The sequence below is a fragment of the Mustela nigripes genome, chromosome 13 (genome assembly GCF_022355385.1).
Source record: "Mustela nigripes isolate SB6536 chromosome 13, MUSNIG.SB6536, whole genome shotgun sequence".
Classification (NCBI taxonomy): Eukaryota; Metazoa; Chordata; class Mammalia; order Carnivora; family Mustelidae; genus Mustela; species Mustela nigripes.
In genome coordinates this window covers 30,750,196-30,768,342 of record NC_081569.1, presented here as the reverse complement: position 1 = coordinate 30,768,342, position 18,147 = coordinate 30,750,196, and the positions used below count along the sequence as shown (strand labels likewise).

General features: G+C 39.1%; 1 protein-coding gene across 9 annotated transcripts in view; it reads left to right on the top strand.

The window, feature by feature from the left end:
- NEO1 (neogenin 1) overlaps positions 1-18,147 on the top strand; it is a 237,766-nt gene that overhangs the window by 189,003 nt on the left and 30,616 nt on the right. For 7 of the 9 annotated variants that reach the window (XM_059371881.1, XM_059371883.1, XM_059371879.1 and 4 more), the window contains exons 12-18: positions 3,632-3,681; positions 4,669-4,816; positions 8,955-9,065; positions 10,143-10,337; positions 13,480-13,575; positions 16,863-17,086; positions 17,169-17,307. In XM_059371881.1, coding sequence (XP_059227864.1) covers positions 3,632-3,681; positions 4,669-4,816; positions 8,955-9,065; positions 10,143-10,337; positions 13,480-13,575; positions 16,863-17,086; positions 17,169-17,307 — 963 coding nt within the window. The remainder of the gene's footprint in view (positions 1-3,631; positions 3,682-4,668; positions 4,817-8,954; positions 9,066-10,142; positions 10,338-13,479; positions 13,576-16,862; positions 17,087-17,168; positions 17,308-18,147) is intronic. The other 2 variants (XM_059371880.1, XM_059371878.1) reach the window with 1 other exon arrangement.

Genomic DNA, 18,147 nt, shown 5'->3' with positions numbered 1-18,147 from the left:
TGTTATATTAGTTTCAGGTGTATGCAATATAGTGATTTAGCACTTCCATACATTGTTCACTGCTCACTGTGATAAGTGTGCTTTTAATCCCCTTCACCTGCTTCACCCATCCCCCGCCTGTCTCCCTTCTGGTAACCACCAGTTTGTTCTTCATATTTAAGACTCGGGGGGGTTTTTTGTTTGTCTCTTTCTTTGTTCATTTTTAAAGTTTAACATGAGTGAAATCATGTGGTATTTGTCCTTTTCTCTGATTTATTTCACTTATTAGCATTGTATGCTCCAGATCAATCCATATTGTTGCAATAGCAAGATTTCATTCTTTTTTTATGGCTGAGTAGTAGTCTATTGTGTGTGTAGGGGGTGTGTGTACACATACCACATCTTTATCCATTAGTCTATCTGTGGACACTTGGGCTGCTTCCATGGTCTGACTATTATAAATAATGCTGTGTAAACATAGGGGTGCATGTATCTATTTGAATTAATGTTTTTTTATTCTTTGGGTGAATGTCCAGTAGTAGAATTACTAGATCATATGGTAATTCTATTTTTAATTTTTTGAGGAACCTCCATGCTGTTTTTCCCAGTGGCTACACCAGTTTGCATTCCCATCAAGTGTACATGGGTGTTGCTTTTCTCCACATCCTTGTCAACAGTTGTTTCTTCTGGTTTTCATTTTAGCCATTCTGACTGGTGTGAGGTGGTATCTCATTGTGGTTTTGATTTGTATTTCCCTCCTGATTAGTGATGTTGAGCATCTTTTCATGTGTTTCCTGGCCATCTGTGTGTCTTCTTTAGAGAAATGTCTGTTCGTGTTTTCTGCTGTTTTTCATTGGGTTATTTGGGGTTTTGGTGTTGAGTTGTAGAAATTCTTTATATATTTTGGATACTAAGCCTTCATCGGATATGTCATTTGCAAATATCTTTTCCCATTCAGTAGGTTACCTTTTAGTATTGTTGATTGTTTGCTTTGCTGTGCTGCAGGAGTTTTTATTTTGATGTAGTCCCAGTAGTTTATTTTCGCTTTTGTTTCCCTTGCCTCAGGAGACATATCTAGAAAAATGTTGCTATGGCCAATGTCAGAAATTACTGCCTATGCTCTCCTCTAAGATTTTTATGGCTCCAGGTCTCACATTTAGGTCTTTAATCCAGTTTGGTTTTATTTTTGTGTATGGTGTAAGAAAGTGCTCCGGTTTCATTCTTCTGCATGTAGCTGTCCAGTTCTCCCAAAATCATTTGGGGAGTTGAAGATGTTGAGTTTTTTTCCCATTGCATAGTCTCACCTCCTTTGTTGAAGATTAATTGACCATATAATTATGGGTTTAGTTTTGGGCTCTCTATTCTGGTCTATTGATCTATGTGTCTGTTTCTGTGCCAGTACCATACTGTCTTGATTACTACAGCTTTCTAGTATATTTTGAAATCTAGGATTGTGATACCTGCAGTTTTGTTCTTTTCTTTCAGGATTGCTTTGGCTCTTCGGGGTCAAATTTTAGGATGATTTGTTCTTCTAGTTCTGTGGAAAATGATGTATTTTGTTAGGGATTGTAGTAAATCTTTAACTTGCTTAGGGTCGTATGGACATTTTAATAATATTTGTTCTTCCAGTCCATGAGCATGGAATGTATTTCCAGTTGTTTGTGTCATCTTCAGTTTCTCTCATCAGTGTTTTATAGTTTGTAGAGTACAGGTCTTTCACCTCCTTGGCTAAGTTTATTCCTAGGTATTTTATTGTTTTTGCAACAACTGTAAATGAGATTGTTTTCTTAATCAATCTTCCTGCTAGCGTATAGAAATGCAGCTGATTTCTAAATAATATTTTGTACTAAGATTAAATTTTCTGAATGTGATTGTTTTGTTATAGTTTTGTTGGATAGATGATTGAGAAATAGTATGTAGACACATAAATATGTGTGTCTAAATAATGTGAAGGAAATAAAGCAGATGTGCCAGGACATAAAAAATTCGTGAATCCAGGGAAAGAATACGTAGAAGTCATTGTCTTATTCTTGCCACTCTTTTCTGTGTCCTTGACATTTTGCAGGATTAAGCCTTGGGAAAAATAAATACAAACTGTAGTTTGGTTAGCTAGCTGCATAAGCCATTTGGCCAAGACTTTTGAGAAAAGTTGAGGGAAAACATGTAAGTTGTAAAATCTGTACCTGAACCAGTTCTAGCTGTACAAAGTGGGTTGGCATGCTGACTACAGTGCCGGTCATGGGATCTGAGTCTGTGTGAGCATGGTGGTTACGGCAGTTCTGCAGAGTACGACACATCTTGGTTCCTCCATTAGCTGAAACAAATAGCTCAGTCAGCTTCACTGCCTTGAACCTCCTTTATAGTTTTCTCATCTATAAAATGGGAATAATTATAGAACCTCCTTCATGGAATTGTTGTAAGGATTAAGTACCTGCCATTTAGGAGCATGCAGCATATCTTAGCTAGGATGATGGTGATGATGATGATGATGATGGTGGTGGTGGTGGTGGTGATGATGAAGACACCAGCAACAGTCTGTGTCAGCTGCCTCTGCAGCTAAGTCAGGTTCTGAACTGGAACCATTCATAGACTTTTTTCAAAACGCAGCTGCATAAGTCCTACTCCAGATCCTCTGTTCATGAATCTCTGGTTTGAGGCCTGATGCTCTTTGATAGCACAAGATACAACAATGAGCAAGACACAGTCTCTGTCCTCCAGAAGCAGATAGCGCAGTGGGCACTTAGTCAATATCTGGTCGCCAGATGTCAGAGAAAAGGAGAGAGAAGTTTCCATGGATGGACTAGGAAAAAAGAGTTACAGTCAACATTTTGTGAGTGGAGGGGAAATTAATCAGGTTTACTTACATTCTTTTTGCTTGCTATAGTTACTACAAAGAGGGATGCTGGAAGGTGTGTGGATCATAAAATTTGAGATAGCCCTGTCTTGTGTTCTCATATGTGAGAAACTAAAGTAATGCAGCTGTTTGTTTAACCAGTACTCCCAAACTTCTCATACTGAAATGAGTGTTCCCTGCTATAAAAGTGGCGTTGGGAAGTCAAATCATTTCTTTACTGAAGCTGTCATTGTAAATACCTCTTTATTCTAATGGGAATTGCCTTCAAAACCAGGTTAGGAACCCCACAAGAATGCAGTGCTCACTGATTTATGTACCTCGTATTGTGGACTCGAAACAGCGTTACCCAGTGTGTTGACTTGCCGTTTTCATTAGAGCTGTTTTTAGAAAATTTGTAGTTCTTCCCCAAGATAAAGATATGCCATCAACAAGGATATTCAAAAGAATATGTTGAAGGTTCAGAATATGTCTGGGTTCTAGAAAAGTCTAGAGTTACTGTCATATCTTTGAAATAAGTATCTGACGTCCGAAAGTTTCTGACTTTGAAATAAGTACCTGACCTAGATATGGGTGCCGTTATAAGAATGTCTCTCTTTTTTTAAGTGAATCAAATGTGGCCACACCTTATCCACAGACTGCAATCAACATGAGAGGCACTGGCAGCTAGCTTTCGACCTTCAGGTTGCAAATTAGTGTTTGAGATGCGCATTTGTGTAAAGTCTAGCCAGGAATATCACATGTTGGGGTGATTTGTGGGTGACTGAAAAAAAAATTTTTTCTTTTTTTTTCCCTGTCCAGTTCCCAATGCTGCTCCTCAGAATCTGTCCTTAGAAGTAAGAAATTCAAAGGTAAACTTTGTATTGCTATTCATTTTTACTGGCATATTGTTAAGTCTCAGAAAGGCTTATGGAGAGGGAAATTTGACATAAGCAGAATCATGATCAAGCAGAGAAGTAAGGTGTCATAGATATTACCCCGTCCAGTAAAGCTGGACTTAGAAACCAACTCTATGTTTTCTGTTTAACTTTACTGCCTTTCTCTGATGCCAAGATTACTTTAGTCTTTCTTCAGATACATTGTGGTTTTGAAGATTCTGACATTATAGATCTTAGCAGTTCAGAACACTGGTGATAAGATGGGAAGAACTAAGTTGTTTATGATACCATAGCCCCTTAGCACTGTGAGATGAGCCCACTGTGAAGTGAAGGTAGACATCCGTCAGAATGGTGCATAGGCTCAGGCTCCCTCCTAGTCAAGTCCATTGTACACTGAAGACCAGGCTCAGACTCCCTCCTAGCCAAGTCCCTTGTACACTGAAGACCACATGTACCTCTCACAGGCCCAGAGCCACTTCTGGACTACATTGACAACTGAGACACTCAGTCCTTTCAAAAAGTACCATGGGAATCCTTGTCCTTTAATTAAAAACCAGCTATTAATTAATGATTCCTTTCTTGAAGAGTTTTAGGCAGAAATTATCTAATTTAAGCCATTTCACAATAGAAATGGAAGAGAACCTTACACCTAATCATAGTTTACTTCTAATCTATGTGCCTCTGACCTCATACTCTCCTTCTGAAAGCTTTTCTGAGTCTTTTGCCTAGTGTCTAAATACCCAGGAGAATAAGGGCCCAGAGCATACTGCCTGCAAATGTAATCTTCCCATTTGATCATTGAAGATTTTAAAATTAAAAAGAATTTTGAGTGATCCCTAATTAAAACTCTGTCTGAGTACCCTGCTACCTCTATGTCAGTGAATTCAGGATAATGATATATAGAACAGGACCAAGCTTTTGACATATTCAGTGTTTTCCCTGTAATCTTGTCTTTCCCAGAGTGTTGTGATTCACTGGCAGCCTCCTCCTCCAGCCACACAAAATGGTCAGATTACTGGCTATAAGATTCGCTACCGGAAGGCCTCCCGAAAGAGTGATGTCACTGAGACCTTGGTACCTGGGACACAGTCGTCTCAACTGATTGAAGGTAAGCTGCCTTGGTATGGCTGAAGATAGGAGATGGCATCTTTCTTAGGCAGTGAGTTATGCTAGTCTAATGACTACTCTGAACAGCTGACTTGAAGTGAAAACAGTTCAAAATAATTTGTAATGGTTCAGTCTACTTCTGACTTGATAAAAATTAATGGAACACAATCTTATAGGTTCTGTCATCTCTATTGAGATTGTGTTTGAGTTTTATTTCTTTAGTTGTGGTTTTCTGTATTTCCCATATTTTCTTATATATATATATATATATATATATATATATACACACACACACACACATACATATGTGTGTGTGTGTGTATGTGATATATACACACATGTGTTCCTCAACTTACACTGGGGTTATGTCCCAATAAACCCATCAAAATTTGAAAATACCCTAACTCAAAAATACATTTAACACACCTAACCTACCAAAATCATAGTTTAGTCTAGTATACCTTAAACATGCTCAGAATACTTACATCAGCCTGCAGTTGGGCAAAACCATCTAACACAAAGCCCATTTTATAACAACTTATTGGATATCTCATGTATTTTATTGAATACTGTACTGAGAATGAAACACAGTGTTTTAAGTGTATAAGGAGTTTACCCTCGTGATCTCAAGGCCGACTGGGAGCTGTCACTGCCCGTGCCAGGCATCACAAGAGAGGATTATGCCTCCTATCGCTAGCCTGGGTAGGAGAAAGTCACAACTCAGAATCTGAAGTACAATTTCTCCTGCATGCATATTGCTTTTGTACCATTGTAAAGTCAAGAAATAGTAAGTTGAACCACCCGAAGTCTGTATTGGTTTTTTGCCATCTCAAAACAAGGTAAAACAAAAGCCAAAAATCTCCTCAATGTAGCTGGTAGCAGAGGTCTACAAAATGATTTTTATAATACTGATACCACTCCTGTATGTTTATGTGGCCTGAAACATTTGTGAATAGCTATAGCAATGCAGTAATCTTTCTTAGACTTGCTACTACTTGCTACATGATAAAGGGTTAGAGAATTCTGTCCAGGATAGCTACTTTTGTGTCATTTTCCCTTTGTGTGCTGCAGAGCAAGTGGTGTACTTGGTAACAGTGCATTTCCATCATAGGCTTTCACTATAGATGACAGAAGAGCCGCATCATCTTCCCTCAGTAGGGGGAGTAGACTTGGCTCTGCAAGGGCCAGTTGGCTTTGCAGGAGGAGCATGGGAAGAAAAAGAAATGCTTTTTGCTCTTTGGATATTGGGACTGTGCTTGTAAAGAATAAAGATAAATGCCCCTAAGAAATTATTTTGGGGGTTTCTAACAGAACTAGTAGAAGAAAACTGCAAGAATTGGAGATATTGACATCATTATCTAAGCCCTGAGAATGAATTTCATCACCCTTGGGGAGCTCTCAGCTTCCCTTACATTGCCCCCTTCTTGGTAGAGAAGCTTGACATCAACCACTTTCTTATGCCTCCAGCGGCCAAGTTCTTGAGAAGACCAACATCTAGGGTCAAAAGTGTAATGGGATGAGTGTCTAAGACTTGAGTGAGTCTCTTTACAGTGAAAACATGTAATCCCACAAGCTTTTCTCCTTACTCCTCACCTCGAAGATGGGATTGGCTTCTTTCAAAATAGGTGAATGTTTGTCTCCAGGGGTAGCTTTCAGTCCTTGAGTTTCTTCACATGAACCCCACAGCTCTAAGCTGTGACAAGCAGGCATGGTTGCGGTGGTGTTGCTGAGATATCTCACTAAAGGAGTGTTAAGTACAGTCAGGTGTTCTTAAAAATCAGCTACCGTGAGAGACTCAACTCCAGGAAACAAACTGAGGGTTACAGAAGGGAGGGGCATAGGGGGAGGGGGTAGCCAGGTGATGGGTATCAAGGAGGGCACGTGTCGTGATGAGCACTGGGTGTTGTACACCACTAATGAATCGTTGAACACTGCATCCAAAACTAATGAGGTGTACTGTGTGTTGGCTAATTGAAAATTTTAAAAAGCAGTTGCTGATTTGACTCCAAATATGGATAACATTTCTCATCCGCAAGTCTTTTATTTTGAATATTTAGTAGTAGATATTTACGGTATACCAGGCACTGTCTTTGTTGCTAATAATGTGAAAACAATATAGTTCTGGACCATAAGGAGACTGTTTCATATACATGTTATAGATATGTTACATAATGTTCATATACGTGTTACATATACTATTTTCATATACATCTTATAACAGTTATAAAGTCTGGTTTGAGCTGATAACTTCACTGTAATTGTGTAGAAATATTTTACACGTTACTTTCCACCCACAGAGGACTGTTCATTTTCTCAATGAAATGTTTGATGTGTAAGCAAAATAATCACCTTTAATGTAAAAATAGCTTTTTCTTTATGGAGAAAATCTTAGCATTTTAAAATCATATTTAGGTTCATTTGCTTAACAGACTTTATTGAACTCGTATTAGCATGTGCTTGCATGAGGTATATGATGGTGAGCAAAAATGGACATCTTTGCTCTCTTGAAGCATTAACCTGAAGCTTGATCAGTATCAGAGAGCAGTGTGGATTACAAGGATCCTTTCCTGAACCACAAACTACATGACTCTGTGCTAGCCAGAAGTAATTGTTGTTTCTTCATTTTGCACCACTTACAGCACTTAACACATTCTGCCATATCTTTATAATACGAAGTGTGGGCCTTCGTTTGAGTCTATGAACTCTGTAGGTTACCTGAGGGAAAAGGAACTCTTAGCCTCTCTACAAACGCATCTCTAGCTCACAGGTGTGTGCACGCACGCTCACTCTCACTTGCTCTCTTACACTGTAGCTCCCCAGAGGGGAGGGAATGATAATTTGATTGGTTGAATTCTTTTAGGACCTCAGTGGAACCATGTTTGCCAGTGGCCTATGTTATTTGTCTGTTAACAATGACAAACACATGCATAACCCTCTCTGGCACTTTCTGGTCAGTGTATGCAGGAAGGTGACAGGTAACTGACTTGGGTCCAGCCGTTTTGCTTCCGCTTCTGCCTTGCTTGTTGCTTTCTCATGGGCAGACAGCCTCAGGATAGGCCTGCTAAGAACAGAGCCATCCATCTCTTCTCTCACCACGTGACAGGATTCAGTAACTGAGCCATCCTGCATCCTGGCCACGTCCTCTCTGCCCCTGTGGTTCTCTCTTTAGAGCTTCTGTGCATTGCTACTGGCCAAAGATCCCAATATTTCAGTATGGAGAGGTAGGATAATTTCTCATATCCTCATAAGATATAATGCAATGTCTAGTATTTAAGTGCTCTAAGATGTATACATGTGAACTGTACACTGAAAAATAGTTAAGATGGTAGATTTTGTTATGTGTTTTAACATAAAAAAAAGAAAAACTAGATGCATGAATATCTGAGTAGCTGACTGTATTATTGGCTGTTGCCCTACTTCGGAGGATAGACTTTTACATGTGGATTATGTTGCCTTCCATACACTGGTAAATTTATTACTGATAAAACTATGAAAAACTGCATAGAAGAAAGGTTTTATTCCTCCTTTACTTTTTATATATACTTATGGGCAGGTAGGCTGTTTTGAAATATATTTGTAGACCATATTTGGTGTTTAAAATTGTTCTATTCTTGTTACGGGTTGGCTCAGAGAACAGAGGTAAGGTAACCCAGCAGGATTTACATACAGCTTTTAATTCTTTCCAGTCTTTTCCAGTCTTCTGAGACCAACTGACTTTGTTCCTTTGTTATGACTCTTTCATTATCCTCGACCTCTTTTTGACATTAGCTTCCTTAGTAACAAAATGAAGAGATTACATTAAATGATCTTTGAGTGGACTTCAAGCTCTTAAAATAAAGGCTGGGGGATGGGGTGGGGGGTGGGGTCTGTAAGCTCCTGGGAACTCTGCTCCTCGGTTTTCCTGTTGATGTGGTCTTCAGCCTCTACTGGGGACCTGAGAGCTCCTCTGTGCTGTGCTGATAGGTTGTTTGTGCTTTGTTAACTAACTGAAATTTTATTAAGATAGTGGCTGTGTGCTGACTTGACAGATGAGATACTTAATGAGGTGTTAATCTTTTGTTTTCCGAACTCTTATTTCAGCTTGTCTTTTTTTCTTTTTCTTTTTTGTTTTTTGTTTGTTTTTGTCATTTGGGTCTCAGGTCTTGATCGGGGTACTGAGTACAATTTCCGAGTGGCTGCTCTCACAGTCAACGGTACCGGCCCGGCTACTGACTGGCTGTCTGCTGAAACTTTTGAAAGTGACTTAGATGGTAAGAACAACAATCCACAAGACTGGGAGGAGCTAGATACTAACTGTAGTCAGATTAGTTAAACTGGAAGACCACAGATGTGGGGTGTGTCTGGCTTAAATCTGTGAGCTTTAACTTCAGTGCATTCCACTGCTGTCATTACTGTAGGGCAGGAGGTCTCCGGGAGTGCTTCCCCACCCCCACCCCGGCCCAGTAGTTTTTGGAGACCTGTCCCTTTCAGCAGAACCAGAACAAATAAAAATGTATAGGTGTTTGTCTAGTTTTTTTTAGCAAGGCCCTTGAACAGATGAATGATCTGAGGTTTAACATTGAGCCACATCATCCCTCCTTTTTCAGCCGCAGTTTGCCTTTTCCCTTAGTCCTGGACACTTTGCCCTTTTTCTGCCTCCTGATTCAGTGGGTACTTTGATATAGGTTTGTATATGCCTTTATGAGACACAGGTGCTGCACTTGGGAGACCAAACACCTGGGTCCTTATTCTCACTCTTGGTTTACTAAATTTTAAATTAAGACAGCAAGTAATGTCTTGAAGTAACAGAATTGAAAGATACTATAAATTGCTACCTTTTTTAAGCCTCTTGTCTCCCACTATTTAAATCAGTATGTGGTTCTTAAGTTTCCTATTTTCTGACATATTACTCTGGGGAGTGAATAATTGATACAGTTGGTACAATATGATACTCGATCATCCGTTGACAACAGGCTTCTAATTAGATGGTGTTAGGCCTTTCTCATTCCACCTAGGTGAGTCTGGGTCTCAGATGTGGGACCACGTGGGATGAATAACTACTGAAAGGCAGTTTATTTGTTTCTCTCCCTTGGGCAGAGGTTCTTCAATCTCTCTGTCTTCCCTTCCAAATTAATACTGCATTGTCTTATATTTCATTTGTTTATGTTTTGCTCTCTTCTTAGAATGTAGTAAAACCATGAGCCATACCTACTATACATACAGATTCTCTGTGACTTCTTGGGCATAATGAAAAAATCTTAGCCCCAGATAATTTGGCAGGAGGCTAAACACCATGGCCCAAGGATGGTAAATATTCTCAAGTCTTGCTTTTCTACTCTTCTTCCCAGAAACTCGTGTTCCTGAAGTGCCTAGTTCTCTTCACGTCCGGCCGCTGGTCACTAGTATTGTAGTAAGCTGGACTCCTCCAGAGAATCAGAACATTGTGGTCAGAGGTTACGCCATCGGCTATGGCATTGGCAGCCCTCATGCCCAGACCATCAAAGTGGACTATAAACAGCGCTACTACACCATCGAAAATCTGGGTACGTATGCTGAGTAGAAGAAGGAATTGCATGGGGGATTTCTTTCTTTTGACTTTTTATTGTATGATAATTTTATTTTTACAGAAAACTTTAAAAAATAGAACAAACAGGGGTGCCTGGGTGGCTCAGTCAGTTAAGTATCTGACTTTTGATTTTGGCTCATGTCTGGCTCTGCAGTGGGCATAGATCTTGCTTAAGATTCTTTCTCTGCTTCTCTCTCTGCCCCTTCCCCACCCTGCTTAACTCTCTCCCTCTCAAGAAAAAAAAAAAAAAAAAAATATATATATATATATATATATATATATATATATATAAATAATTTCTATATATTCTTCACTAAAAGTCCTCATAAGTTAACATTTTACCACATGTGCTTTCTCATTCTGTCTTCCTGTACATACATATTTTTTTCTCTGAACCATTTGAGAGTAAGTTACAGATGTGATGCCCCTCCACCCTCTGATACTTTAATGTGCATTTCCTAAAAATGAGGGTGTTTTCTAATGTAACTACAGTACAGTGTTACAGAGTCATTAAATTAACATTCAGACAGTATCTGTAGACTTTATTTATATTTTAATAGTTTCTTCATTAACATCCTTTTTTTTTTTTTTTAAAGATTTTATTTATTTATCTGACAGAGAGAAACCACAAGTACACTGAGAGGCAGGCAGAGAGAGAGAAGGAAGCAGGCTCCCTGCTGAGCAGGGAGCCCGATGCGGGACTCGATCCCAGGACCCTGAGATCACGACCTGAGCTGAAGGCAGCGGCTTAACCCACTGAGCCACCCAGGCGCCCCCTAACATCCTTTATAACAAAAGAAAAACATTGTTTTCTGGTCCAGGACCACTTGTTGTATTTAGTTATCATGTCTCATTAGTTCTCTCTGTTACAGAACATTTCCATAGTTTTTTTTCTTGAATTTTATGACTGTGACATTTTTGATAAGAACAGACCGTTTATATTTTATAGAATGTCTCTCAGTTCAGACATGTCTAGTATTTCCTCACTACTCTCAGCTTATGCCTTTTTGGAAGGAATAGCAGATACACATTGTGTTCTTGCCGGTGCATCTTTTCAGGAGGCACATGAAAGTCTGATGCTAGCGATGTTAACTTTAATCACTTGGTTCAGAGGGAATCTGCCACATTCCCTAAAGTTATTGTTTTCTCCTTCAAAATTAATAAATACCTTGTGAGGTGGGATACCTTGAGTCTTTGTAAACATCTTGTTTCTCATCGAACTTTCGTTCACTAGTTTTAGCATCTTTAGTAACAGTTATTATTGTGGTGTTTCCCCAGTGAGTTTCTAATTCTCTAATTTCTTTTACATTTATCACCATTTTTTTTTTTATAAAGAAGAGCTTTCCTCCTCTTCCTTACTGAAAGAATGGTGAATGGGAGTCTCTTTATGATTGATTCCTCTATTTGACATCTCTATCTTTCTTTGAGCGCTTTCTTCCTTTTGATGCAGCAAGATATAGTGGTCTCATCTGATATTTTCCTACCCTTAGCCCTTGAATCAGTCATTTCTCCAAGGAATGCTGGTTTCTCTTATGGAAAATGGCATTTAGAAACCCATCCTGAGGCATCTACAAAAAAAGGTTATTTAGACTTAAAAGTGAGTTCAGCAAAGTCACGGAATACAAAGTTGATATACAAAAATAGTTACAGTCCCATGTACTAACAATAAGCAGTTGGAAGTCGAAATTAAAATAATAGTACTACTTACATAGCATCAAAAAATATGAAATACTTAGGGATAAACTTTTTAAAAATATGTACAAGGTCTGTTCACTGGAAATTAGAAAATTATTGCTGAGGGTAATAAGTTAATGACTTAAATAAGTAGAGGTACCATGTTTATAGATCGGATAATATTATTAAAATGACATTTCCCCCAGTGCAATTCCAAATAAAATCCTGGCAGGCTTTTTTATAGAAGTTGATAAACTTAATTTTAAAAAGCAAAGGAAGTAGAATAGCCAAACAGTTTTGAAAAAGAGGACTCAGGTAGTGTGGTCTTTCAACATTTCTTCAGGTATCTTCTAAAGAGCCACATTATCTGATTTCAGGACTTACATAAAACTGTAGTAATCAAGAAACTGAGGAGGTGGTATGGGTGCAAAGGTAAGTATTATAGATCAATAGAACAGAATGGAGTCCAGAAAAAGACCCGTGTGTGTGTGTGTGTGTGTGTGTGTGTGTGTGTGATCAATTGATTTTTGACAAACACACTAAGATAATTTAGTGGGGAGAGAGTAGTCTTTTCAACAAACAGTGTGGGAAGAACTGGATATCTGTATGAGAAAGAAAAGGAACTTTCCCTGACTTTTATTTCACATCATACACGAAAACAGACCTAAAGGCAAGAGCTAAAACCATAAAGCCTCTAGAGAACAGGAAAAGACCTTCATGGCTTTGAGGTAGACAAGATTCTCTCAGGATGCATAAAGCATAAGTTATAAAACTAAAAAATCTATAGCACTTCATTGAAATTTAAAACTTCCAACTTTGGGAAAGACACCAATAAATTGAAAAGATGAGCTACAGACTAAGACAAAATACTCATCATTCAAATATCTGACAAAGAATTTTGAGTCCAGGAAATACGAAACTCTTCTACCTTAACAGGAAGATGGTAATTCCAGTAAAAGACTAGGCAGAAGATTGGGATGGGCAGTATACCAGAGAAGATATACAAGTGGACCATCAGCACATAAGAAGATTCTCTATGTCATTAATCATCAGAGAAATGCCAGTAAAACCACAGTGAATCACCAAGTTCCACCCGTGGGCTTACACCGCATGAAAATCCTTTTACTTCTTCTTGTCCAAGCCCTCCACTGTACAGTAACATCACTAAACCACTGGTTAGTTGAGGCCAAGAGAGGATTCGGGCACAGCCAGTCTCACTCCTGGGACTGACTCCGAGACATTGATCCCAGAAGTTTCTCTGTGCTGTGTCTGCTGCCATCGCTGTGTTTCCCCACAGCCTGGAGGAATCCCACATACACATTTTAAAATCCTCTTAAAATCCTCCTTGACTTCCTCCGCACTTAAGTTCATGCACTGTCACCCTTGAATTTTTTAAGTTCTGGATAATTTTTTCCTAAGTGTTTTCACTTGTTTCCTTCCTTCAGATCCCAGCTCTCACTACGTGATAACCCTGAAAGCCTTTAACAATGTGGGTGAGGGCATCCCCCTGTACGAGAGTGCTGTGACCAGACCTCACACAGGTAAGCCATCCTGTCCATCTCTGGTCTTCAAGCACTTTTTCCAGAAGCTCATGTGGAATGTTGGCCTGAGGTCTGTCCCACAGGTATTGGTGGAAGGAAGAGCATATGCCAGCATAAGCTGCAGGCTTCGTATAGGAAAGCAGGCTTTCGAAACAGAAATTTCCATTAATTTCTGTTTTGTTTTTTAGAAAATATTAACAATCCAGTCATTCAGATAAATAATTCCATGTAGATATGTAGCACATGTTTTTAATATGTAGGGATCTAGAACTATAGTTGTGAGAGAATTATTAGTGATTTGGGGGGCACCTGGGTAGTTTAGTTGGTTAAGTATCTGATTCATGATTTTGTCTCAGGTCATGATCTTAAGGTTGTGAGATTGAGCCCTGCATTGGGCTCCATGCTGGGCATGGAGCCTACTTAAGATTTTCTCTATTACTCTCCCTCTGTCCCTCCCCATCCCTAAAAAAGTGATTTTTGTCTTTTGGTCATGTGAGTTATAACTAAAATGAGTGAAAAAAAAAAAAAAGAAAAGAAAAAACCACTTCTCCGTATCTCTAGAGGAATTATATAGGTTACTGATGGTCTCAATAAATGTGTATGATCAGTGAATCCAGCATTTTCTTCACTAGTCACCTAAGTTGATTGGGAGTTTTATTTATATAGAGAGTTTATAAAGTCAGCAATGGAATACTGTGCGGCCATCAAAAAACGAAATCTTACCATTTGCAATGACATGGATGGAATTAGAGGGTATTATGCTAAGTGAAATAAGTCAGTTAGAGAAAGACAATTATCATACTATTTCACTGATTCTAGGAATTTGAGAAACAAGACAATGGATCATGGGGGAAAAGGGGGGAAAATGAAACAAGATGAAACCAGAGAGGGAGACAAACCATAAGAGACTCTTAATCTCAGGAAATAAGCTGAGGGTTGCTGGGGGCTTGGGAGTGGGAGGGATGGGGTGGCTGGGTGATGGACCCTGGGGAGGGTGTGTGCTATGGTGAGTGCTGTGAAATGTGTAAGTCTGATGACTCACAGACCTGTACCCCTGAAACAAATAATACATTATATGTTAATTTTTTAAAAAGTATAAAGTCAGTTGTACTATCCATTTGATCAACTGTACATTTATTATTATTATTAATTATTATTATGAGACCAAAATGTTATTTTAAGTAATAAAGGAATATCCATATAATGTAAAATTTCTGTAGATAAAACATCGAATATAGAGCTGAGTGATAAGGTGTATTGAAATAAATATGTTAGACTTGTAAATTTTTCTAAAGGGTCCCCAAAGGGGCGCCTGGGTGGCTCAGTGGTTAAGCCGCTGCCTTCGGCTCAGGTCATGGTCTCAGGGTCCTGGGATCGAGTCCCGCATCGGGCTCTCTGCTCAGCAGGGAGCCTGCTTCCTCCTCTCTCTCTCTGCCTGCCTCTCTGCCTACTTGTGATTTCTCTCTGTCAAGTAAATAAATAAAATCTTTAAAAAAAATAAAAATAAAAATAAAGGGTCCCCAAAACCCAAGAAATTATCATTTTCAGAAATGCTTTTTCCATCTGTTTTCCAGAACTGTGTATCTCTATTGCCTACTATATTTTCTGGATACTTTGTATAATGATGCAAATTTCACATTATTCTTTTTAAAAAGATCACCTCTGCCCCCTTTTTTTTCTTTAATGCTTTTACTTAACAAGACCAGCATCATCACTCATGTTTGGTAGTTCTGTCTTCTCTTCTCCTGTGTGCTTACAATTTACAAGTTCTTTTGCAAAGAGCTTTGATATTCCAGAAAGGGGGGGGTGAGTAAGGTGAAAAAGAGAGTATTTAAGTAAGTGATTTGCTACTTTCTTAAATTACCTATAATAGAAAAAAAAAGTTTTGAAATTATTTTCTTATGTGACTTAAAAATATAGCCTTCTGGCTAGAAATATACAAGGAACTGTTCCTAAGTCATGTCACCTTGTTATCTTTTTCAGGAGTTATTACCAATAAAAAAGAATTCTCAAAGAAGTCTAATGACTTTTGCACCCAAAGGTGCATTTTCTATAACTAATTGGTTTGTTTCTTGATCTTTGAACAAAGCCCTTGACTATAATGTTGGCTGTTCCTCGGTTACTTTTAGTGCTCATTGTGCAGGAAATACACAAATGGAGACTATTATGTTATTTTGGTACTTACTCATAAACAAGGTCCATGCCATTTCAGGTTTTGAGTTACAGGAAGGGCTACTCTGCATAATCATGTGGGAAACCCATTTTTAAACCTTAACTTCAAATAAATCAGTATGTGCGTACGTAGAAAACCTAACCAAGAGCTGGTAAAGCCCAGGGGATCCTGCTGTGCTGCCCTGGGCTCATGGTCCTTGTGTGCACATTCTAGCCTCTGCTTTGACAGTGAGCTTAGAGAAGGTGTCACCTGCATATGGCACAGGACATACACGAGTGTAGACTTCCTTTCTATCAAATAAGTACTCTGATTTTTAGCATTCATAAAGGCTGTCACTTGGACCCATATTATGTCATTTCCTATAACTGATTGGGATTCATTAGGTGGGTTATTCTCTGATTCTACTGGAGAAAGCATAACAGATATTCCTTCATGGCGTCAGCCTACCTTTTCCTCAGGAAGTGCAATGCCCTTGAGTTCTTTTTGCTTTATTTGGATGTGAGCCATTTTGTTGTACTGCTTCTAGACCCAGGACATCAGCAAATCTGAACTGGACCCTGTGTGGGTATCAGATAACCCTAAAACCAAGGCCAGGCTAAGTTGCCATTGGCTGACATTCAGGACTCAGGCTTACATGTCCATTGACCTGCATTGGTAAGCCGTGTCCCCAGAATTCAGTCACATTCACTGAATTATCAAAATAGATCATGAGCTTTTTGTTGCTTGTTCTGAAATTACACGCTTGATTTTAAAAATAGTTTGTATCTTCTCACAATCCTTTTTGGAAAAGAGAGAATTTTCAAATAGTGTAAGGAAAATTCAAGTATGAATATGTTAAATTAATCACTGGATTATCAAATGTTAATATACCTACAGAATACAGTAGAGAATATTGTTAATTATTTCCCTAGACATTTTTAAAAAATTTTTCCTGAAAGAACACACGTGGAAATACTCTTTTTATTGAATGGTGGTTATCTATTAACTCCAGATTCTCTTTCTCTTTCTCCATTTCTCACCTTTCATTCCATTATATTACCCTGCATTTTCCTTTTCTTTTATTTTTGTTTATGTTAAAAATGCCACTTCCCTTTTTTAATTACTTTTTACCCAGACACTTCTGAAGTTGATTTATTTGTTATTAATGCTCCATACACTCCAGTGCCAGATCCCACTCCCATGATGCCCCCTGTGGGAGTTCAGGCTTCCATTCTGAGTCATGACACCATAAGGATCACATGGGCGGACAACTCACTGCCCAAACACCAGAAGATCACAGATTCCCGGTACTACACAGTCCGATGGAAAACCAACATCCCAGCGAACACCAAGTACAAGGTACCGGCACATTTGCTCTGGGTGGGAAAAGCTAACTCTTGATATTTCCCAATTCTAAAGTTCTTGATTCCTCTACTTCCAGAATGCAAATGCAACCACTTTAAGTTACTTGGTGACTGGTTTAAAAGCAAATACACTGTATGAATTCTCTGTGATGGTGACCAAAGGTCGAAGATCAAGCACATGGAGTATGACAGCCCATGGGACCACCTTTGAGTATGGTATGTGTTATCTGAATCTTAATACATGGCATTTCTTTTCTTTGTAAGACGTGAAAGCCAGTGGAAGAAAGACTAGTGTTAGGCGACATTCCTAGTCATGAGACTTCTCATCACCTGCTTCTACTACCTGAGGAAAGAATCGAAGGTGTGAATTAAACCACTTACAGAACATAGTGAGCAGCACAGCTGGAGTTCCGGGTTTGCTTTTCCAGCTGATGAATTATGTTTTCTTCATGACTGAACAAGAACATTACCAAATAATGGGATGATCGAATGCAAAGGATGCTAGATTTTAGAAATCAGGGGACTTGAGTTCAGTCCTAGGTCAACCAAGTACTGACTGCATAAGTCATCCATCCAGCCTGTTGTTTCTTCCACCTGTAAAAGAGGGGTGACAATAACATCTGCTTTTCCTACCCTATAGGCTTCTTGTAAGATAAAATGAGCAGATGAGAAAGCAGCTGGCAGTAAGAAAGCACTGTGCAGATGTAAAGGATTGATGTCATTAATCCTGCTTTATTGCTAAATTGAGGTAGAAGAAACGTGAAGTGACCTGCTCTTGACCAGCTGCCAACACCAGGCTGGCTAGAGGCTCAGAACCTTACCAGAGAACCCCAAAGCTGCCCTAGCAGCTTTCTTATAAGTAGTATCTGCTAAAATCCCATTGGGGGGCGCCTGGGTGGCTCAGTGGGTTAAGCTGCTGCCTTCGGCTCAGGTCATGATCTCAGGGTCCTGGGATCGAGTCCCGCATCGGGCTCTCTGCTCAGCAGGGAGCCTGCTTCTCTCTCTCTCTCTCTCTCTCTCTCTGCCTGCCTCTCCATCTACTTGTGATTTCTCTCG